The sequence below is a fragment of the Tachysurus fulvidraco genome, chromosome 12 (genome assembly GCF_022655615.1).
Source record: "Tachysurus fulvidraco isolate hzauxx_2018 chromosome 12, HZAU_PFXX_2.0, whole genome shotgun sequence".
NCBI lineage: Eukaryota > Metazoa > Chordata > Actinopteri > Siluriformes > Bagridae > Tachysurus > Tachysurus fulvidraco.
Genome location: NC_062529.1, coordinates 24,056,844 through 24,081,755, shown reverse-complemented (window position 1 = coordinate 24,081,755; position 24,912 = coordinate 24,056,844). Strand labels below are relative to the sequence as shown.

General features: G+C 42.9%; 2 protein-coding genes across 3 annotated transcripts; both read right to left on the bottom strand.

Moving 5' to 3' along the window:
• Positions 1-3,676: 3,676 nt before the first annotated feature.
• On the bottom strand, positions 3,677-7,811 carry gjb10 (gap junction protein beta 10). 2 transcript variants are annotated; one of them, XM_027175190.2, is made up of 3 exons: positions 7,670-7,769; positions 7,058-7,205; positions 3,677-6,358 (listed from the first exon to the last, which is right to left on the bottom strand). In XM_027175190.2, exon 3 carries the CDS (start codon positions 6,271-6,273, stop codon positions 5,491-5,493), a length of 783 nt encoding a protein of 260 aa, XP_027030991.1. In that variant the 5' UTR covers positions 6,274-6,358; positions 7,058-7,205; positions 7,670-7,769; the 3' UTR covers positions 3,677-5,490. The 2 variants fall into 2 exon arrangements, with proteins under 2 accessions (XP_027030991.1, XP_027030990.1); XM_027175189.2 differs by lacking the exon at positions 7,058-7,205 and having other exon boundaries at positions 7,670-7,811.
• Positions 7,812-13,150: 5,339 nt separating this feature from the next.
• Positions 13,151-24,008, bottom strand: wdr43 (WD repeat domain 43). Its single transcript, XM_027175186.2, has 18 exons — positions 23,701-24,008; positions 20,806-20,943; positions 20,323-20,444; positions 19,973-20,093; positions 19,315-19,433; positions 19,097-19,199; positions 18,944-19,008; positions 18,691-18,862; positions 18,498-18,584; positions 18,195-18,323; positions 17,791-17,943; positions 17,617-17,703; positions 17,492-17,523; positions 16,990-17,053; positions 16,779-16,892; positions 15,869-15,938; positions 15,656-15,708; positions 13,151-14,488 (listed from the first exon to the last, which is right to left on the bottom strand). The coding sequence occupies exons 1-18, from the start codon at positions 23,914-23,916 to the stop codon at positions 14,321-14,323; spliced, it is 2,013 nt and encodes a 670-aa protein (XP_027030987.2). The 5' UTR covers positions 23,917-24,008; the 3' UTR covers positions 13,151-14,320.
• Positions 24,009-24,912: the final 904 nt, after the last annotated feature.

Genomic DNA, 24,912 nt, shown 5'->3' with positions numbered 1-24,912 from the left:
CTGAGCTGGAGACTGAAGAGTCCCTAGTGTTTAAACCTGCAGGCATGGACTGGGGTCTCTACTTAGTTCATGTGGATTTAATTATGTACCAAAGGAATTAGTGTTGGGTCCATAGCGATCTCAGAGTTTGCGATGACCCATTAGTTCCTCAGGAGCTCTCGATTGCTGTAGAATGGATTTTTTATTATTTACATTTACATATATTTCCTGTCCAGTGTCACACAAATGAGGATGGGTTCCCTTCTGAGTCCGGTTCCTCTCATGGTTCCTTCCTCATTTCATCTCAGGGAGTTTGTCCTTGCTGCCCCCTCGTTAGGGGTAGGGATATATATATATATATATATATATATATATATATATATATATATATATATATATATATATATATATATATATATATATAATTTAAAATTGTAAACTTTAAATGTATGTATTAATGAATTTTTTATTATTATTATTATTATTATTATTATTATTATTATTATTATTATTATTATTATTATTATTATATGTATTTGTTTTTCTTGGAAAAGAATCCTCACAAGTTCCTTGGATAAGTATGGCTTATCTTCCTGAAGAGGAACAATCTCTAACAGTTCACCTTCCTAGAGTTTAGAAAAGTTTTAATGCTTAAATCTCTGACAACCAAATTAACCAATCAAAGAAGGTTCCAAAGTAGAAGATAACTTTTACTCTTATCTTAGGAATTTGCATGCAAAACCTGAAGTTTCAAAAGATGTCTTGCCCAAAACGAAAGTTCCATATCAAAGACGTTTTGGCATCCTGAACATTGAAATAGAGATAAGTTAAAACTCGCTAGGCCAGACATTACTTAGGGTGTCACTTTTCAGCGTGCTGAAGCATGCCTGTGCAAAACAATCGTCATCCTTGCATACCAGAGCTATAGAGACTGTTGGAGGTGGGTGAGGAGAACAGGTTAGTTTTATCTGAGTGAAAGTAAATAATTTGATTTTAGGAGGCTCTCATGACGAGAAGGTTGTGAGGTTTAATCCCACGCCCTGTGATAAGAGTTCTGAGTAGAACTGACGTGAAATCTGTACTGTTGTGTAACATAGAACCTGTTGTTTACCATGGTAATGCTATAATGACAGGGTTTTATTTTCTGTCAGGAGGGTGTGCCATAACTGTCAGAGGACCAGCAAGCCGTTGGAAAGCAGGGAGTTCCACAAAACAGGAAATTCTGATCTTCAGATTAAGGTCCCTCCATAAACATTGGTATGCATTGTGACAGAATCTTCACTCTAGGGCTGCTGGTTTGATCATTTGCATAAGTTGTATAACCTTGGGGACAAAAAAGAAGCACAACAGCTGAGTTGTGGAACTTGTCAGAGGTCTTAAAAGTCATGTGATTCAAATCCACAACTTCCAGATGACTAGCACCAACCAAGAGCTTTAAAGCTTCAGCGTATAAATACAAATGATGAATATTTTTCCTGTCAGTATTTGTATTGCAAGTCAAATTTTTTTTTAATTATTATTAGTCCAAAGAAAACCAAAAAGCATTCATAAGTGTTTAACCCTCCTGGTTTTTGAAGCTCCAGATTAAATGTTTTCATGTGGACACAATGGAATTATATTTGGTCTTTACTTAAATATTAAAATCCTGTTGTCTGGACTAAAAAACACCTTAGCTGAACTGTTGCTGTGGAGCATTGCAGGGGGGGGGGGGCATGGTGGCTTAGTAGTTAGCACGTTCTCCTCACACCTCCAGGGTTGGGGGTTCAATTCCCGCCTCCGCCTTGTGTGTGTGGAGTTTGCATGTTCTCTCCGTGCCTCGGGGGTTTACTCCGAGTACTCCGGTTTCCTCCCCCGGTCCAAAGACATGCATGGTAGGTTGATTCTGAGGGATATACAGTCAATACAGTCGAAGGTTCACCAGACAATAATTTTTTAAGAATTCTTCATAATTTAAGTCTGCATTCGAGAATGGTGAGAAAGAAACTAGGAAAGCACAAGTGAAGATGTTTTTTGTTTTTTGGTGTGATGAGACAGAGATCGAGATGTTTTTGGTTTTAGGTAAGGTTATAAGCATTATTTGTGGTACAATCCAAGCCAAGTCTTACCTCGTTACCTCAATGAGCACAGTGAAACATAATCTGATTGGGGGATAGGGCAAAATACATGGGGTGTTAGAAAAAAAAACAAAAAAACATTACAACACTGAAGCTTGGGAAAAACACTTTCTCAGCAGGACACTGGTCTCAAACACAAGGCCAAAGCAATGAAACAGTGTTTAAAAATAGTGTCCAAGCACACTGGCCAGGTCAAAGACTTGATCTGAATACTCCTGAGATACTGTGGCATCAATTGTAAGCTGGAATTTCCAGACAACATTCAACTGGAGCAAATCAGCCAGGAAATAATGTTGCAAGAAATTCACCGACCTCAACGCACACCGCTGTTATGGCCGCAAAAGGTCGATTCTACCAAGTACTATTCTGAAGGGGGCACATACTTATGCACACACCATATTTCAGTTGATAACTTTTATTAGGGTTTGAATACCTTTGCAATGGCTTCCACTAAGCGTCTTCGTTACTCGTTACTACAAAATAAACACAGAAGAAATGTGTGTGACTGCAATAAGGGAGGTTTGGCGAATCACTGCTCCTAGATTGCATTACGCACGTCCGCGCGCGATACGGAGAAGCACAGGTACGCGCAGCGTGCACGCGCAGTCAGAGCTGGAGGCGTTTATCTATAACGTTAATCGGCTGAAAGACGCAAAGACGACAACCAAAAGCAGTGAAATGTCACTGTTCTTATTACCAGAGTTGTAGCACAAACAACATATTAAGGCAAACAATCCATTTAATACTAAATAAAAATAGCATTTATTGATTCGGTCTTTGTCTTGTGAATATTAGTTTATTAATGACTGCATTCATCAGACACACTGTTTGTAGAGAATGCACACATACATGAACTGATCTGATTCGAGACTGACATCATTACATCATGTATAAAATTTTGGTGTCCACTTTTGCCATTTTAAATAATACCATAACTTTTGGCTTACTATATAATATATAATATAAAACTCTTCTTGTTTTAAATTCTCACTGAGGGATAAAACCCCTAAAGATTAATCCCTAGAACCGCCGCTGATCTTATGCCTACGGAAAATCACTGAAATTTTACTTTTTACTTTTACTTCAAATACTTAAGTACATTAAATATCAGAAAATGACTTTTGATACTTAAGTACAGTAAATATCAGATACTTTAAGACTTTTACTTGAGTAGTATTCTAAAAGGTGACTTTCACTTCTACCGAAGTCTTTTTCTAGTACGATACTTGTACATTTACTCAAGTATTGCTTTCTAGTACTTTATAAAACACTGCTCTGAACATTCTCTCAAGTTAAAGGTCCAGATAAAGCAGTAAGATGTTTTGTGAACATTTAAGGAAAAGTCCAGTGTCAGCGCACTAGGACAGGGATCAGTACAGGGATCAGTAACAGCACACGTTATCTTCTGAACTTCCAGGTAAGGTGACAGATTGACTGTGTGTGTGTGTAACATGTAGGTGATATCAGGAATTGTACGGTTTTGCACTTATTCCACAACTATAAACAGATCAAAAGTAAACCTTGGCAAATTCCTGTTGTCTAAGAAGAATAAAACACTGCTACAAAACAACACGAAGGGTTAATAAAGTACAAAACTTGCTTTAATCGAGAAACTTTTCAGGCCGCACATAGTTTTAAAAATAGCAATGTTGAGAAGATGGACACCAAAACACAGGAAATACAAACTGAGGTTGGTTTACATTCAGAGGGGAAAAGAATTCATTCCTCTCTTCCCAGCATCTGGAAGACTTGCTTACTGAGGATTTGACACAGTTCCTCATGCACAGATAGTTTGAGACCTCAGATTTCTGAATCGCTATTTTTACATAACCACACACACACACACACACACACACACACACACACACACACACACACACACAGCATTTTTGTAATTACCTACAAGGCACATAATTCCCTGAGAACCTACAGCTTGTGGCATGAGGAGCGCAGGAATTTACGACACAGTAATTCTGCGTTTAAGTTTCTTTCCGTAATCCTGATAACTGAGGAAATCGAATTACGTATTAAAAATACGACGCATGAAGAATTGCACACAGAAAAAAAATAGAACATTTTGTATATAAAATAACATCTGGAATGACAAACAGTTGTGCAAAAAAAAAAAAAGGAGTCAGCAGACTTGGCAGTAAAATCTTTGTTTACATCCTCGACGTAACGGTAAACAGTTCAAGAAAATATTTTAATTAGAAATAGTAAAAAAAAACAAAACTACGTGTGTGTGTGTGTGTGTGTGTAAGTGTTCTCGGAGGAATGTCGTTTTACACGTATTGACGGATGTTTTAGCATTTATAAAAAATAAAAAATAAAAAAAAGCACCTTTCAGGCGACGACCACGAACCTCTGGGCGCCAGAGGATTCAGATTTCTTCCAAAGGCAAACCAGAGTCAGATGTAATGGTGCAGATGAGTCATCAGCTTCTTTAGTTCAGCTTCCAGAATTGGTGAATTGCCTTTAGTTACACTAGGCAACGTCTGGTTGACATGAGCTTCTAACACAGATGTGTTCTTAGTTTGTGTATCATTTGTCATCAGGTTTAAACTCTCAAACACACCATCATGGTTTCAGAACTCTAAACAGTTTTCTCCTTATTCCTCACGCATGCTGTAGGATAAACAATTATCCCATTTGTATAACATTAGTGATCCTGAACGAGGAACATTCTGAGATGTACGCACTTTTAAGACGCTGCATTACACACAGCTGTCGCTTTATGCCTTATTTTATGTATGAAATGACAGCTAGCATTCAGTACCTTAGAATTGTTTCTTACAGTTTTAACATATAGACAGAATAAAACGGTGCATTTTTATGTTTTTTTAAATACTTTTTAGTTTTCTTTGTTCGTAGCTATATTTCTGAACAGCTTCGGATCGTCTGCATGAGAAGGACAATGCCGTGTGGTTGCTTTAGGGTGTGGGACGATCGTGTTTCGTTATTTACACACACTTCTTTTCTGAGAGAATGAGAGCGTGGTGGTTTTCAGTTTGATCCCAGGCCTTGCCTGCTTTTCATCCTGGTATAAGTTGATTCACAGCCCAAACCTCTTCATAACAACAGGGCACTGAAAAGAAAAAAAAAGGCTTGACAGGACTTGCATGTTAAATAAGTTCATAACATAGCTACACCCTATTCTCAATGATATGATGAACAAACCACCCATAAAACCGCCTCCTGACACATTAAAGTTTGGATGAAATTTTTTCATAGGCAACTGTCTCGTTCTTTGAGATCAACATTTTCAAGATTAAACCAGTTCTCATTCCCAATCCCACTTCAGGATTTTGGTAAAGTCATAACTGGCCACTATATGCCTTTTTATTAAGTTTATCTCAGGTTCTTTTCCAGTTCCTCTCCAGTTTAAATATGTATTGTGTCATCGTGCCATTGAGACAGTGTACGATGGCACTTTTCCCACCAGCTTATCGCTGTCCTTCAGTGAATTCGGGTTCTTGATGCTATGAATGGAAGTAGCACGAGCTACCTGCCTAGAACCCCTGAGCATCTGAACACCTTCATGGCATCGCTTGCAAACCAGGTAAAGGATCTCACAGAATGAGAGAAGGATGCACACCAGACTGCTGACCACCATGAAGAGTGTGAAGATCCTCTTCTCGGTGGGCCTCGAGATAAAGCAGTCCACCGTGTTGGGGCACGGCGTCTCTGAACACTTCACCAGCGACGGGAAGTCATAGCCCTCGTACAGGTAGTACACCAGGTAGATGAAGGCACAATCGACACCCATCTTGAAGACTAACGTAAGCACGTAGGTCCACCAGAGTCCGCCACGCTTCTTGCCTGTGTTCTGGTAAAGGCGGTTGCAGGTTTCGCCAAACTTTGCGCGGTGCTTGCGCTCACGTTCCTCACGGTACGCAACGTGCAGCACCACCAGCAGTGATGGACACGTCACAAAGATCAGCTGCAGTGCCCACAGACGGATATGTGAGACCGGGAAGAAGTGGTCATAGCAGACATTGTGGCAGCCCGGCTGTGCCGTGTTACAAGTGAAATCCTTCTGATCGTCACCCCACACCTTCTCCGCAGCCACCACAAACACCATAACACGGAACAAGAACACCACGGACAGCCAGATGCGCCCGAATGCAGTAGAATATTTGTTGACCCCGCTTAGGAGACCCTGAAGGAATGCCCAGTTCATGGTGTTGAGTGGTCCTCAGAGATCCTGAGAGAGAACACTGGGTGAAGGAGAGGATCTCCAGAAACCACAGAAGGATACTGAGCACCTGCAATAGGAACAAAGACAGAAAGGGTTTAGGAATGAATGCGACATCACAGAATCACACCAAAAACACCCCAATACAATGCAGGAGCCAGTTCAGGAACAGGTTCTCAAACGGTTCTGCAGGTTTTCCAACAAGCTAACTCTGGAACCAAAAACTTTGCTGTTGTTTGTTTGTTCGTTTGATGGGCAGGAACTCGGGTATGGTGCTTGGAAGCTGATGCAAAACTCAGTATGAATATTTTTATGAAATAAAATCATTAAATAAATGTCACATTAAGTCAAGGTGTTTGTCCGTTGGATGATTGATACGTTTATATTTTTGCCAATGATTTGATAATTTTTTTCAGACATAAAAATAATAAAAAAATAAATCAAGTCCCTAAACAGAAATCTCAAATTTAAATATCTAATCTCTAAAAATATTGCCATCTGATCACGTCACTGAAATTTGAAGCCTTTGGGGACAAAATCGCTGGCAAAAACGCACATTTTTTAAATACTGATTTGATTTCATCCTGTGTATTTAATTCAAAATATACAAAATACATAAACGTTGTTTTTTTTTTGGCTCCACACGTAAAGCAACAAACATTAGCCACATTAATGAGGATATTACTAATTAAACATCGTTCTTTTATCTTTCTACATACATAGAATTATTAAGTAAAACAAATCAAAAATAGAACGACCAGACGGTTACTTGTTTGGCTTCGGATGATAAGCACAGATCTTCCACGCATGTTGTTATGCGATGAGAAAATTCCTGTTTAATTATAATTGTGACTTTCTCAAACCGGTGGAGCAGCAGCTTCTTAGCAAACGTTGCTGGTTTGATGAAGCCTCCAGCGCTGTGTTAATGGAAAAAGGTTTTAAAAAATATATAAATACAGGTTTGTACTCAGTGAATCGCACTTACACTCACTTGAAGTTCTGGTCGTGAGGAAACGTAAAACGACGCAATGGACTATTGAGAGAACTTTAGCTTTAAGAGACCTGTCATGTGAGTGGACACGTTTGTAATGTGCAAATGTATGAAAATGTGCTGCTAGGAGGAAAGAGAGATGGAATAGAAACAATAGAAACGACTGAACATACGAGTTTTTTTTTTATATATACTGTATCTTTATATCGTGATCTATAAAAATTGTTGATAATGTCTCATGATATATTGTACAAGCCTCACAGTTTAGGATACTTTATAACGTCTTTTAAATAGTATTTTAAACACTGCAGAAAATTAATAATAAATTCTTAGGAATAAAATAACATCATATAACAATTTAACAAAAGATTTAGACAAGAAAATACTTACAAATCAAATGAGAAAAGTTAAAGAGTGGTAGAAACTGCTTCAGCCACAGTCTGTGTTCAGCAACAAGTCATTACTAAATCTCTGGCTCACACTCAATTTGCATGGAGAAGTCCAGGAGTCAACCTCTAAAAAAGAATCGAGTCTTTAATGAAAGAGTCGATTCCAAATATTCAACCGTTAAATGTTTGCACACTTTATGAACATTTGATAAGTATTATACTTCATATCTGGAATTAAAGTTCATGAAATGTTTATCATCACATATTAGACTGAACCAACAAAAAAATAAAAAAAAATAAATCCTGTGAAATCGACATAAACGATTCCTAAATTAGAATTCGAATCAGAGTCGACACAGTGATCACACCGTGTTATCGCGAGAGTTTGAGGAATCGACACGAAAGAACACGCGCGACACCTGGCGTGTCATTTAAGAAAACATTTGCTGAGATTTTTATTTTTTATTTTTAAAGACTAAAGTGTCAGATTCTACATTTTAAAGTGACTGGGGTTTGCATAGACAGATTCTTTGGGACACAGATACTTCCTGGCAACCTCCCAAGCCAAAAAATAAATTAATAAATATTTTATAATTATATAAATATATAAACAATTAAAAATATTTTTTATTATTTTGTTTAATTTTTATTATCTATAATTTATTTATTTATTAAATAAAGTTCACAGCTACTGGGATGACGTCTGTGAACTTTAATTCCTCCTAACAGATTATTATTTACGATCATTAAATGACTCTTTAATGCTGTATCACACGGATTTGAAGCTGCTTATGGCTTAAATAATAAAAACATTTACAAACTGAAAGTGAAGTGAAAGTGACATACGGCTAAAAGTACAGTGACCCAGACTCAATTCGTTCTCTGCATTTAACCCATCCAAAGTGCACACACACACTGCAGTGAAGACACACACACACACTGCAGTGAAGACACACACACACACTGCAGTGAAGACACACACACACTGCAGTGAAGACACACACACACTGCAGTGAAGACACACACACACTGCAGTGAAGACGCACACACGCACACAGAGCAGTGAAGACACACACACGCACGCACGCAGAGCAGTGAAGACACACACACGCACGCACGCACGCAGAGCAGTGAAGACACACACGCACGCACGCAGAGCAGTGAAGACACACACGCGCACGCACGCAGAGCAGTGAAGACACACACGCGCACGCAGAGCAGTGAAGACACACGCGCACGCAGAGCAGTGAAGACACACACACGCAGAGCAGTGAAGAGACACGCACGCACGCAGAGCAGTGAAGACACACACGCACGCACGCAGAGCAGTGAAGACACACACGCACGCACGCAGAGCAGTGAAGACACGCACGCACGCACGCAGAGCAGTGAAGACACGCACGCACGCACGCAGAGCAGTGAAGACACACACGCACGCACGCAGAGCAGTGAAGACACACACACGCACGCAGAGCAGTGAAGACACACACACGCACGCAGAGCAGTGAAGACACACACACACACAGAGCAGTGAAGACACACACACACACAGAGCAGTGAAGACACACACACACACAGAGCAGTGAAGACACACACACACACAGAGCAGTGAAGACACACACACACACACAGAGCAGTGAAGACACACACACACACACACACACAGAGCAGTGAAGACACACACACACACACACACAGAGCAGTGAAGACACACACACACACACAGAGCAGTGAAGACACACACACACACACAGAGCAGTGAAGACACACACACACACAGCAGTGAAGACACACACACACACACAGCAGTGAAGACACACACACACACACACACAGAGCAGTGAAGACACACACACACACACAGAGCAGTGAAGACACACACACACACACACACACACAGAGCAGTGAAGACACACACACACACACACACAGAGCAGTGAAGACACACACACACACACAGAGCAGTGAAGACACACACACACACACACAGAGCAGTGAAGACACACACACACACACACAGAGCAGTGAAGACACACACACACACACACACACACAGAGCAGTGAAGACACACACACACACACACACACAGAGCAGTGAAGACACACACACACACACACACAGAGCAGTGAAGACACACACACACACACACAGAGCAGTGAAGACACACACACACACACACAGAGCAGTGAAGACACACACACACACACAGAGCAGTGAAGACACACACACACACACAGAGCAGTGAAGACACACACACACACACAGAGCAGTGAAGACACACACACACACACACACACACAGAGCAGTGAAGACACACACACACACACACACAGAGCAGTGAAGACACACACACACACACACACAGAGCAGTGAAGACACACACACACACACACACAGAGCAGTGAAGACACACACACACACACACACACAGAGCAGTGAAGACACACACACACACACACACACACACACACACAGAGCAGTGAAGACACACACACACACACACACACACACAGAGCAGTGAAGACACACACACACACACGCACGCACGCAGAGCAGTGAAGACACACACGCACGCACGCAGAGCAGTGAAGACACACACGCACGCACGCACGCAGAGCAGTGAAGACACACACGCACGCACGCACGCAGAGCAGTGAAGACACACACGCACGCACGCACGCAGAGCAGTGAAGACACACACACACGCACGCAGAGCAGTGAAGACACACACACGCACGCAGAGCAGTGAAGACACACACACACAGAGCAGTGAAGACACACACACACAGAGCAGTGAAGACACACACACACAGAGCAGTGAAGACACACACACACACACACAGAGCAGTGAAGACACACACACACACACACACAGAGCAGTGAAGACACACACACACACACACACACACAGAGCAGTGAAGACACACACACACACACACACACACAGAGCAGTGAAGACACACACACACACACACACACAGAGCAGTGAAGACACACACACACACACACACACAGAGCAGTGAAGACACACACACACACACACACAGAGCAGTGAAGACACACACACACACACACACACACAGAGCAGTGAAGACACACACACACACACACACACACAGAGCAGTGAAGACACACACACACACACACACACACAGAGCAGTGAAGACACACACACACACACAGAGCAGTGAAGACACACACACACACACACACACACAGAGCAGTGAAGACACACACACACACACAGAGCAGTGAAGACACACACACACACACAGAGCAGTGAAGACACACACACACACACAGAGCAGTGAAGACACACACACACACACACACAGAGCAGTGAAGACACACACACACACATACACACAGAGCAGTGAAGACACACACACACACACACACACAGAGCAGTGAAGACACACACACACACACACACACACACACACAGAGCAGTGAAGACACACACACACACACACACAGAGCAGTGAAGACACACACACACACACACACACACACAGAGCAGTGAAGACACACACACACACAGAGCAGTGAAGACACACACACACACACACACACACACAGAGCAGTGAAGACACACACACACAGAGCAGTGAAGACACACACACACACACACAGAGCAGTGAAGACACACACACACACACAGAGCAGTGAAGACACACACACACACACACAGAGCAGTGAAGACACACACACACACAGAGCAGTGAAGACACACACACACACAGAGCAGTGAAGACACACACACACACACACACAGAGCAGTGAAGACACACACACACACACAGAGCAGTGAAGACACACACACAGAGCAGTGAAGACACACACACACAGAGCAGTGAAGACACACACACACACACACACAGAGCAGTGAAGACACACACACACACACAGAGCAGTGAAGACACACACACACACACACACACAGAGCAGTGAAGACACACACACACAGAGCAGTGAAGACACACACACACAGAGCAGTGAAGACACACACACACAGAGCAGTGAAGACACACACACACAGAGCAGTGAAGACACACACACAGAGCAGTGAAGACACACACACACAGAGCAGTGAAGACACACACACAGAGCAGTGAAGACACACACACACACACACACACAGAGCAGTGAAGACACACACACACACACACACACACACACAGAGCAGTGAAGACACACACACACACACACACATACAGAGCAGTGAAGACACACACACACACACACACAGAGCAGTGAAGACACACACACACACACACACAGAGCAGTGAAGACACACACACACACACACACAGAGCAGTGAAGACACACACACACACACACACAGAGCAGTGAAGACACACACACACACACACACACACAGAGCAGTGAAGACACACACACACAGAGCAGTGAAGACACACGCACACAGAGCAGTGAAGACACACGCACACAGAGCAGTGAAGACACACGCACACAGAGCAGTGAAGACACACGCACACAGAGCAGTGAAGACACACACACACAGAGCAGTGAAGACACACACACACACACAGAGCAGTGAAGACACACACACACACACACAGAGCAGTGAAGACACACACACACACAGAGCAGTGAAGACACACACACACACAGAGCAGTGAAGACACACACACACAGAGCAGTGAAGACACACACACACACAGAGCAGTGAAGACACACACACACAGAGCAGTGAAGACACACACACACAGAGCAGTGAAGACACACACACACAGAGCAGTGAAGACACACACACACAGAGCAGTGAAGACACACACACAGAGCAGTGAAGACACACACACACACACAGAGCAGTGAAGACACACACACACACACAGAGCGCAGTGAAGACACACACACACACACAGAGCGCAGTGAAGACACACACACACACACAGAGCGCAGTGAAGACACACACACACAGAGCAGTGAAGAGACACACACACACACAGAGCGCAGTGAAGGCACACACACACACAGAGCAGTGAAGACACACACACACAGAGCAGTGAAGACACACACACACACAGAGCGCAGTGAAGACACACACACACACAGAGCAGTGAAGACACACACACACAGAGCAGTGAAGAGACACACACACACACAGAGCAGTGAAGAGAGACACACACACACAGAGCAGTGAAGAGACACACACACACACAGAGCAGTGAAGAGAGACACACACACACAGAGCAGTGAAGACACACACACCCAATCACAACGTGAACACACACCCGGAGCAGTGGGCAGCCATTTATGCTGCGGCACCCGGGGAGCAGTTGGGGGGGTTTGGTGTCTTGCTCAAGGGCACCTCAGTCGTGGTATTGCCAGCCCGAGACTCAAACCCACAACCTTAGGGTTAGGAGTCAGACTCTAAGCATTAGGTCAGGACTTCTCCAACTGTTAACAAGTGAAGGCTGTGAGCCATTTATCAAATAAATCCACAAACGAGAGAGCTGTGAACAAAAAAGGAATTTATTTCATTTCAACTGTACAACAGTCGTCCATATTTACTGCTTGCATTGAAAAAGGTTACGGATCACAAATCCCCCCCCGAAGCATCCGACGGGCCGCGACGTTTATTATTCAACCAAACCGAGCAACATTCGCACGGCCCTCTTCCCTCGAACCGTCGTCGGACGAAGCAGACGCCGTTTATCGACACCGTAGGGACAGAAGTGTGGGAAAAGGACACAGAAATAAAAAGTGAAGAGATGAGGTGCGGGTTCAGGAAAGCAAAGGTTTAACACATGGACAGAAGATTAAGGAGCTGTGGTTCGGGTCAGTCGTCGGTTTGTGCTGCGAAGTTACACGCTTTTAAAAAAATGCAGCGAGGGGCAGAAGGTCACAGTGTCGAGTTTATGAGACGGAAGTTTACACTTAAACCCAATTGAGATTTAATCCCATCTGTAAACTGTGTGTTTTGTCCCGTTCTTGATTAGACTTGATCTACAAATCAAGCAAAAGGAAAAACAATATAAACTCCCTGTACAGTAGGGACGATAACCGAAATGATGGGTTTTTCCAAATCCGGTGTGTATTTTATTCTGAAAACGTGATGCACTGGACACGCCGCGTCCTCGCGTCATGATTCATATTTATATATTTTTGGCATAACTCAGCAGCAGAAGCTCACAGACTAGAAATCAACAGGACTTCAGCATTGTGGGAAAATGAGGGTGAGGAAAGTGAGAAGTAAATTCCTCATACACGGGGCCTAATACTCAGAAACGTAACCTTAAAGTGGGGGAGAGATTTTGTATAATTGTGTAAGAAAATAATAATACACCAGCCTGGTACACTGCTACTGCAGGACCATAAGAATGAGAGGGAAAAAAAGATGAATAATAATAAAAAAAAAAAAAGATGTAAAGGATGAATAATGGGGCCAGTCTGTGTACTCTGTTTAAAGGAGTAAAATGGCTTCGTGTTCACTCCTGAGCCTGTGACGTCGCCGCCCTGGTGGCCGTCCAGGGACTCGACCGCTTTCAGTCCATGACAGGAACTCTATAAAACAGGCTTTGCGATTTTTTTTTTTAAACAATAAAATGAAGAGGAAAAAAAAAAATAAAACAAATGTATAATATATAAACTTCCAAGCTAATTTTTTTTCTCTGTTGTTCGTTTTCATTCCTCTTCGCTCTCGGGGTCTAAGTCCGAATCGCCGTTCGCTTTGGACTCGTCCTTCGCGTCTTCGTCGCTCTCGTCGTCATCGTCCTCATCCGCGTGGTTTTCTTTGTCCTCCGTTACATCCATCCCTTCCTCCTTGTCCAGCTCCTCATCCTCCTCCCAGCTCTGTTACAGGAAACAGGTGGAAACCACAAGCAAACATTTACTGTTACATTTTCTGTTAGTGTGTTTTGTCCGCTCTTAACCGCCGAAGACGGCTTTACGTTCCTGTCGTGTCAAACATCTCCATCCCCAACAGTGAAGCCAAGTTAAGTATCATAACGTATCAGTTTCCTTTAGAAACCCAAATCCCACTAACACAAGTGGAGCCAAAAAATACAATTTAAACCCATTTTCTCAAAGTAACTTTTAGGGGCTTTTTACACCTGGTCACTTCCAGCGTATTCTGTGATCAGATAGCTATCCTGATGGTAAAAACACCAGGTCTAAATGCCCTCCGAAAGGTTTTCGAGACTGATATAAATCTAATCGCTCAAACCCCTTCAGGAGGAGGTCTGGGACGCGTTTCAGATGAAACTGGACAGGTGTAAATGCATGTGGTTGTAAAAGTCACATACGTCAGCGCTAAACTCCTCCCAAACGGAAGTACGTCACTCGCAGGTGACTCACGAGTCGCGCGTTGCGTCAGAAACGGAAATGAGGTAAAATATATTAGCATTTTGGGCGGGAGTAGAAAGATCGGATCGATATCCGATTCGCCGAGACACGATTATGTGGCCTGATGTAAACGGGACAGTTTTAACAAATCAGACAGCTATCGGATCAGAGAACACACACGAAGTGACCAGGTGTAAAAAGGCCCTCGGTCTCTATTTGGAATCTGTTTCCATGTGAACGTTTACTTCTAGTCCAAATTAAAAAAGTCTTTTTTCGTGTGTGAAAAATATTTTAATCCTATTTTAATATCCACACAGTAGAATTTAGATAAAATCATCTACACCGATTTTTTGCATTTAATTAGCTAAAGTTTCATTTCTTGTATTTAAGTTTTTTTTTTTATTTGGAAAATAAGCAGATATAAAAAAAAATCCAAAGGTAAAATCAGAGACACGATTCAAATAGTGTAGAAATAACGTCTTACATTCGGTTTAATCACGTAAAACTACTTAAAATTAGCTTTGAGGGCATCATCCAAAATTAACGGCACCCTTCATAATCGGGAGCAAAAAAAAAAAAAGCACAAGAATTAAAATGGGTAAACCTCTACAAAAGGGTGCCGATATTTATGAAAGAGGACTATGCCGCCACGGCGAAAAACAAAGAAACGCTTACGTCCGAGTCGTCCTCGGGCCGTCCCTCGTCTCCAGAGTCTTCGTCTGAGGATTCTGCAAAAACACAGCAGGACACAAGAATGATAAAATAACATGCTTTGGATTCTTAATACGTCGACAGTAAAAGTAATTCACTTTAAATAAACCTTGCAAATATTTATTTATAAAAATAAATAAATGAATAAACAAACAAACAAACAAACATGAGACTGACCTTCCTCATACACCAGTTTGGCTTTCAGGTCCAGGTCTGCTACTTTATGGGAACTGTTACTTGTCGCCACCTAGTGGACAAAAAGTTAAATGATTATTGACAATTTACAACACGGTGATGTTTAAGTAGAACAAGTTCAAGGAAACAGAAAATCCAGAGTTTTATTTCTTTTGCTAGGTTTTAACCGTCTTGTAACAGCCAAGAGGAATAAATCAGTCTGCCTGAAGACCCACAAAATCTCAGACACAAAACGAATCACAGCGAAACGACTAATCAGAAAAGCTGAGATCAGGCGGAAAGGTCAACTGCTCTCCTCCATCATGCTAGAGATACATCGGTTCAGGAAAATCTGCTTGGAGAAGTATTTATATAAAAAAAAAAAAAAAAAAAAAAAACAGACCAGATGAAGGGTTTTCCCACTCGGACTCGCGCACGTTAACGTTAAAGAAATAAATATTCCTAAAGTTTTAAAGTGTTTAATGAAATCTGCAACAAAGAAATTCTGGATTTTAAATGTGATTTTATGCATTCGGTCTTTAACCAGATTCCCCCCGGGTTTAGAAGTTTAGTAAAATCTTAAATGTGTGTGTGTGGAGTTCACATAATACTCATAATTAACATCTAGTAAATTCACAAACATGAAAAGGATCAGAACAAATATTTACTTTCAAATAAGTTATTTTCTCACACACACACACACAGACACACACACACAGACACACACACACAGACACACACACACACAGACACACACACACACAGACACACACACACACAGACACACACACACAGACACACACACACAGACACACACACACAGAACTCTTCCTTTCGATTGAATATTTTAACCACCTCTCAATGTGAGTGTGTGTGTGAGACCCATCTTATCGTGCACGTATAACATCTGTACCTGTGTCATGAGCAGGTAGAGTTTGCCGTGGAGTCTCGTCAGCTGCTGGTACAACTTCACCCTGCTCTCGATCATGTGGTAGAGCGCGCCGAGCTGAGACACCAGGTCAGGGATCTGAAACAGACGTTTACACGTTCAGTAGAAAAACAAGCACGAGATGCGTGTGATACACACGCTTACACGCTACACATGCACACAGCCACTCACTCACCGATGACAAGTACGACGTGTGCTGCGTCAACACGGCCTTCAGCCACTGCACGATGAGGATCGCTCTAGAACACAAACACATGAACATTAACACAGTCCACTCAGACTCAACAGCACACGATTAGTCCCACAAATATTCAGTGTCCCTTCAGGATTTCACCATTTTGCTATCTCAGTAATTCATGCAAAATCAAGCGAACTCCTGAAGACGCCACAGATTCGTTCTGAGACGTGTCGCGTGACGTCGCCACGCGTTCATGGGAATCTCGCTCGTCACGTGTGACGAAGGAACAATCACATGCAGGCGATTTTACCAGTTCAAGTCATTTTACACAACGAAAGAAAAACCACCACTAAAACGGAACCCTCTGTGAAATCCCGGAGCGAACGAGTGACGTAGGACCGATCAGCACGAGCTCCGATTAGATCTTTTTACTCTTAGTGTTAATCACATGACCAACAGTTTGTCCTTCAAGATATAAAACAATTAAATGTTTACTTACGCAAACGGATGTCCCTGCAGCCTCCTCGACAGCTACGACAAACACATAAGAATGTTATTCATGAGGAAAAAAACAACAACACAACGTCTAAAGTCAGGCGTGTGACGTGGTGCGGTTTCACTCACTTCCTCCACGAGAGGCAGGACAGCAGGAGGAGGCAACCGCGCCACCGTGTTCTTAATCAAGGCCTCCTTCTTCGTCTGAAAGATTTTCTGTGAAGAGAGATAAAGGATGAGATACGACTGTCTACGTGCGGTCGCGACGTCCGGCTGTAAGATTCGTAACGGACGATGACTCACGTTGAGGATCTTCTCGTCTTTGCTCTCGAGGCCCTGAACGAGCAGAACGGCGAAGCTGTCGGTCTGGAGCGAAGCCGCAGCTCCTTTATTCGCTCCTTTACCGCCGGACGACGTGCTCAGCTCGATCTGCTCCAAGCGCTCCTCTATCGTCATCTACAAGCCAGAAGAATCACAAAGAGTCGGTTAAGAGTCGATCCCGATTCCCGAGTGAACTCTTAACGTTCTCCGCTGATGACGTCACACGACACACACAAAAAAAGTCACACGTTTTCCACCCGACGCTCTTCATGAATATTCACGTACGTATAAACGCCTTTTCGTGTGGAATCACTTTCAAACGAACGAATTTAAGCGACTCCTTTTAAAAATAAATAAAACGTTCACACGACCGTAAAAAATCGTACCTCCGTAGGAACGGCTCCTTTCTTCCTCTTCTCTGATTGGCTGGGAGTCGCTCTGATCGGCGGCTGATGCCCGGGAAGTCCTGGTATTAAAACTTTACTCTTCTGTTCGTTCACGATCGGCGTCTTCACCTGGAAATGGAGACGGAAATAAAGAAAGACGCTTTAAACCCGTAACTACAAAACAGAAACTACGCTTTAAACGTAAACAGCTTTACAGAAGTAAAGAAACAAAAGTTTGTTGCTAAAGAAATAAACAGAGTTAAAACAAAACGGATTGAAGACGACGAGATGTTTCTGTCTCACCTTCGTGACCGCGGCGTCGACGGAAATCGACAGCGTCGTTTGAACGTCTCGGATCAGACACACGTGTCTCTCTGACATGTTGATGGACTGATGACACACACACACACAGTTAGCATGCAGCTCTTTTCTCTCCTGTGTGTATTTCATGTCTAGCTCATGTAACATCCCTGACTTGAGAGTGGAAGGTCAGTACCGTTTTCTCGATGACGGGTTGTAGGTGGCTGCCGTACGCCAGCATGATGCTCTGTCTGTCTGAGCACAGAGCCGCAGCCAGCAGCGAGACGGGCATCGGGGTGTCGCCTTCGCCGGAGCCGCCGCTCGACACCTGCACCGAACACACCGGGGACAGCGGCTTCTTACACGGCCTGCAGGGGGAAAACCAGATGGACATAAAGCGAGCGTTTATCCATTTAAGCGTCTGATTGTGACCCGGCGTTCACACTCACCCGTTGAGAAAGTGCTCGAAGAGGTGCAGCTGCCCGTCCTTACTCACCACCGCTAACCGCACTGGCTGGAAACGTACAAAATGTTTAGCTGAGGATAAAAATAACAATATTAAAAGCAATTAGGAGTGAATCAGAGTGTATCCTCGTCCTCACCTCGTCTTTACTGTTAGATGTTTGCAGGTCGACGTGTTGGGGTTCGTCCGTCAGCGTGAACGACACCACCGAGTGTTTGTCTTTGCCGTCGGCACGGACCTGCCTGTTCAACACAAACGCTTTACACTTAAACACAATCTTTAATGCCTTAAACGTGTCTCAGGATGGACAGACTGACACTAAAGCGTAAATAATAAGGTGTGAAAGTATAAACGTACCACACGCTCAGCAGTCTGTCGTGAGCCGCTCCAGACAGGAAGTACAGGCCGTCGCTGTCCGGAGGTCGGGTCGTGGCGAAGCACAGGGTCGTTACGGTGGTCGGGTGACCTGTGAACCTCTGTAAGACAAGTCAGAAATGAAGAAATATTAAAAATAAAATCGTTACTGTTTTATCTGTGTGAAGTCAACACTGTGTGTATGCACACGTGTGTGTGTGTGAGAGAGACAGACACAGAGACAGACAGACCGACACAGAGACAGACAGACCGACACAGAGACAGACAGACCGACACAGAGACAGACAGACCGACACAGAGACAGACAGACCGACACAGACAGACACAGACAGAGAGACAGACACAGACAGAGAGACAGACACAGACAGAGAGACAGACACAGACAGAGAGACAGACACAGAGACAGACAGACACAGAGACAGACAGACACAGAGACAGACAGACACAGAGACAGACCGACACAGAGACAGACCGACACAGAGACAGACAGACACAGAGACAGACAGACACAGAGACAGACAGACACAGAGACAGACAGACACAGAGACAGACAGACACAGAGACAGACAGACACAGAGACAGACAGACACAGAGACAGACAGACACAGAGACAGACAGACACAGAGACAGAGACACTCACCCTGTACACTTCCTTGGTCTCCAGGTCCCACATTTTGATGGTCATCCCAGCAGACAGCAGGAGTTTCCCATCAGGACTCACACACAGACTCGTCACAGCCGCTCTGTCTGCTTTCCATTTACTTCACACACAAACACAATCAGCCTTAATTACATCTCCATACCTAAGTGTCTGGTCACATAAGTGCTTACACCTCAGCGCCTTGCTAACGGTTAGAACGTTGTGTTCATCAATGTGTGACGTGTTTTTTGTTAATAAACACTGCTTTAGACTTAATGTGAAGTGAAACACATCAATTAATGATTAATTTTATATTAACGTCGGTCCGGAGACACGGTCCTGTGACTCACCAGCGTGTTTTACCCGTCTTCAGGTCCCACTCTACGATGTGTGTGTCGTCTGAACCGCTGTACAGGACTGAGTCTTCAGGGTGCCACTGGACACTGTTCACACTCCCACTGTGTCCTCCATCCTGAGAGAGAGAGAGAGAGTGAGAGAGAAAAAGAGCGCGAGATGGACAGAGAGAGACAGAAACAGAGAGAGAGACCGACAGACAGAGAGTGAGAGACAGACAGAGAGTGAGAGACAGACAGAGAGTGAGAGACAGACAGAGAGAGAGAGACAGACAGAGAGAGACAGACAGAGACAGAGCGAGAGACAGACAGAGACAGAGCGAGAGACAGACAGAGACAGAGAGAGGTCTACATATTGTTTTATATATAACAGAACACTGCACACTTCAGCTCCCCCTAATGGCAGTAGAGAAGGTGGTGATCTGTGACACAGCTAACAGTTTAATAAACCTGTAATAAAGCTGAACCCAGAGTTCGTACCAGAGTGCAGTGCAGATCTCCCTTCACTGTGCTGTAGATGAGGACGGTGCCCGCTGCTGTACCCAGAGCCAACAGATCAGACTGCTGAGTGGAGGTCTGACCCGCCTCGGACTTCCTCTTCTTCCTCTGAGGGCCCTCCTATAAACACACACGTTACAGAGATTAACACACTTTATATAACCGGTCTGACAAATAACACACACACACACGGATTTGTCTTTGAACACAAATATCTCCAAAACATGGTGAAGCTTCATCATTGACGAAATGTAAAGTGTTGAAATCCGAGTCGGGACGCGACCCGTCTATGTGATCAGACCGAGTCTCAGTATCGCACCGCTCATGTTTAAGGAATCCTTACACCTTATTTGTATTAATAATGACCACGAAGCACAAGAAGCCGAGCTGACAAGTCAGACGCGTCGTAGACAAGATGAAGAGCTTCCTCTAAGTGAAAACAGTGGCAATAATAATAATAATAATAATAATAATCATCCATGGTGTTTGTTTGTCAGTAGGTAGGTCTAATAAATATATATATATATATATTCAAGTTTCAATGTAAAAAAAAAAAAAAAAAAGTACAATTTAGGTGACGGTGATTACGTAGGTATGACTTTAAACAGATTAGCATATCATGACATCACTGACTGGGTCTTCATCCCGTGCCTTCGGGAGCATCGTCGCAAACCTTATTTTGATGCTGGACAGTTTTTTCGAGAACTTCGTGCAAAGTTAAAGCGGTGTCAAAGTGTTTTAATGAATTTTTTTAAAGATGTATTATGGTGCCCGAACCTGTTAATATTATTTTATTGCTTTTGTATTAGCTGTTTGAAGAGTTTTTTAAAAAAAAAAAAAAGTATTAACGCAAATTGACTTAAAGCAAAAACAAAATAAATAAATAAAATTAATCAAGTCCGTTGGGTTACGGCAAGCAAGAATATTTTTAAGGATGGCCTAGTGTTTTTTTTTTTTAAGGAAAACTATGAATCGGTGAAATCACCACAGCACAAAATAGTTCGTTCAAACTTCTCCCAGTGAGACAATTTCTGTAATGAGATTCACAGAAGTTCTTTTCAAAGACGACATAATAGAAAACTAGAGAAATTCTTTATTGTGCAGTTTATTGTAGTTCCTGATGATTCACAGATTAACAGTGTTTGTAGGAGAAAGTGAAGATGTTTAGAAATATTTTAATTACAACACGTTTAATTATCTGAGATGAAGGAGATAATGTTAGAAGACATGTTAGAAGTTCCCCCATGTGTCTGCTGCTTTCTCTTCTATTCAGTCCCCTCACCATGACCTATAATGTGATCGCTGTAATAAACTCAAACCCTGTGAAATTTACAGGTTTTCAGCTAAAGATTATCTGTGTCTCTCTGTGTGCGTGTCTCTCTCTGTCTGTCTCTGAGTGTGTGTATGTGTCTCTCTCTGTCTCTTTCTCCGAGTGTGTGTATATGTCTCTCTCTGTCTCTGTGTCTCTCTCTGAGTGTGTGTGTGTGTCTCTCTCTGTCTGTCTCTCTCCGAGTGTGTGTGTGTGTGTGTGTCTCTCTCTCTCTGAGTGTGTGTGTGTGTCTCTCTCTCTCTCTGAGTGTGTGTGTGTGTCTCTCTGAGTGTGTGTGTGTGTGTCTCTCTGAGTGTGTGTGTGTGTGTCTCTCTCTCTGAGTGTGTGTGTGTCTCTCTCTCTGAGTGTGTGTGTGTCTCTCTCTCTGAGTGTGTGTGTGTCTCTCTCTCTGAGTGTGTGTGTGTCTGTCTCTCTCTCTGAGTGTGTGTGTGTCTGTCTCTCTCTCTGAGTGTGTGTGTGTCTGTCTCTCTCTCTGAGTGTGTGTGTGTCTCTCTCTCTCTCTGAGCATATGTATCTCTCTCTCTCTGAGCGTGTGTGTGTGTCTCTCTCTCTCCATGTAGAAGTTAAACTGAAAAAACACCTTGAACTTCCCCCAGAATCAAATCGAAGACTTTGTCACTAATTACAACATCTAAACATTTAAGATATTCAGAAACCTGTAGATGAAACTGTTTACACTGCATTTACAGGGTGACACACTGTAGAAAAACATAAAATAACCACACAGGACTTAAATCTGCTGATTGATGGAGTTTAACATCATATTTATCATAACGACGTGAAATCTAGAGAAAAAAACTCGATGATGTTTCCACACGATGTTGATCTCAATGTTAACGCTAATCTTTTTTCTGCTTTATTTTTTACTTTAAATAGAAGTTTAAATAAAGTTTGAGATCTAAACAACCTGCTGAACTTTAACACAAAATTCCAAACACTAATAATAACTATTATAATAATTATTAATAAATCCTCAGACCATCAGGTTTACCATAAAGTTAGAGGATGAAACTAGAAGTAAGTGATTAAATGAAGTGATGAATTAACTGTGACTGTGATCACAAACAGGTCATGAAACAGACAGAGACACGGATGTGAGACTTAATAAGAATAATAAGTTTAAAAGTGTGATGTTTCTATATATATTCTAAATAAACCGAGGCCATGTCGAACATGTGCGCATGAAACACATGTGCGCTTCACTACGTGGTGCTAACAGCTAACATGCTAACGGCTAGAAATGATCTCGGACGAGATGAAAACACGTGTTAATGATGTCTCGAGTGCGCTGAGAATCGCTTTGAAACGTCTTAAACACGGAATTAGTGTTTAAACGCTGACATAAAGTTTGTACAAGCAGATAAAACTGAAGCTAGTAAAGTTAGCACGCTGTGTTAGCAGGCCCGCGCTAGTGGAAAACTGGCTGTGTTCCAAATCAAGGTCTAGGGCGCTAGATAGTGCGCACGAGGCGCGTTAGTGTGAACGGAGATGAAGTGCGCGTGCGGTAGGAGCGAGGCGCGGTTTAGGATACGGCCCGCCCCGTGTACCTTGGTCGCTCTGAACGGTCCCCAGGCGATGCAAGTACAAGTGGCGCTGAGGTGCGCGGAAGGCACGTATTCCCGGTGAAGCGCGCGCGAGTCGGCGTCCCAGACCCGCAGGCGTCCGTCCTGTGCGCACACGGCGAGGTAGCGCCGCGATCTCGGCGAAAAGGAGCACGGCAGCGTCGGCGCTGAAGGAGCAGCACAACGTCCGTCGGCCGCCATGTTCTCGGAGCCGCTTGCGTGCGTCTGCGTCGCGCACGCGGGGAGCAAAACGATACAGAGCGCGAGAGGGGGTGTAAACACGTGCTGTCGGCGTGGGGCGCGATGCGCATGCGCCGGATGTCGTCATCACGCATGCCGAGCTGGAAACGTCGCGACAAACGAGGTGACGCGGATGTTGTAATTAAAGGCGCAGTAAGTAAAGTGAATGCAAATAAATTAATAAACAAACAAATAAATAAATCGGTAAAAAAAACTTTTGTTGTTGTCATTGTTTTTGTTGTGTGTGTTTTAATCACATTTAACTTGCTCTTCCAGGTTATTTGTATAAGTGAGGAATAAAAAAATAAAAACATTGATTGCACCTTTAAAATATGTAAATGTTGTTATAAATAAAAACACACACCTTACCTTTGAATTTAAAATGTAATTTAAAATTAAAATAAAGTCTGATTTTGTTCTTTCTTTTTGGCATCTTTATTTTTTTAGCATCTCTCAAAAGATTGTTTCTTTCTCTCTTAACCCTTATGGGATATTTTCCAACATGATATTCTCTCTGATATTATTTTTAGTGCTTAGGAGGTCAGCGGATCGCTCATAATACTAGTGTTTCTAATTAGTTATGTGATATAGAACTATGATATTCAAACATAAGCTGTGTGTGTTCTATAACCAGCGTGCTCTCTATCAAAACCGGGCACGAGAACGATTTTGAAAATTGACAATGAAATTGGTTTTATGCCAGAAAACAACCACGTGAGTAATAAAGCCAGTTTGCGTCCAGAAGATTGTTTAATCGTTTGATAAACAGAAGTAAGTTTTATTGGGCTTTCGTCACAAAAAGCAGGTATAAGCAGGTTGGCTTCACAACTATGAGGATGGATCGTCTACAGAGATCTCAGCTTTCTTGTGTATGGATAAAATCAGATTTTTTTTGACAACCTAAACCACTTGTCTTTAGAAGGATTGATTTTTAATTAGAAAGAATTTCTACAACAT

What these genes read in the sequence shown, in the direction of transcription:
- wdr43 (XM_027175186.2), bottom strand. Translation starts at nt 23,916, where the DNA reads ATGGCGGCCGACGGACGTTGTGCTGCTCCTTCAGCGCCGACGCTGCCG. An exon ending in AAGGAGCCGTTCCTACGGAG is followed by an intron (nt 17,944 to 18,194) that starts GTACGATTTTTT and finishes TCTGGCTTGTAG; the next exon opens with ATGACGATAGAGGAGCGCTT. An exon ending in GGCCCGAGGACGACTCGGAC is followed by an intron (nt 14,489 to 15,655) that starts GTAAGCGTTTCT and finishes TTCCTGTAACAG; the next exon opens with AGCTGGGAGGAGGATGAGGA.
- gjb10 (XM_027175189.2), bottom strand. Translation starts at nt 6,273, where the DNA reads ATGAACTGGGCATTCCTTCAGGGTCTCCTAAGCGGGGTCAACAAATAT.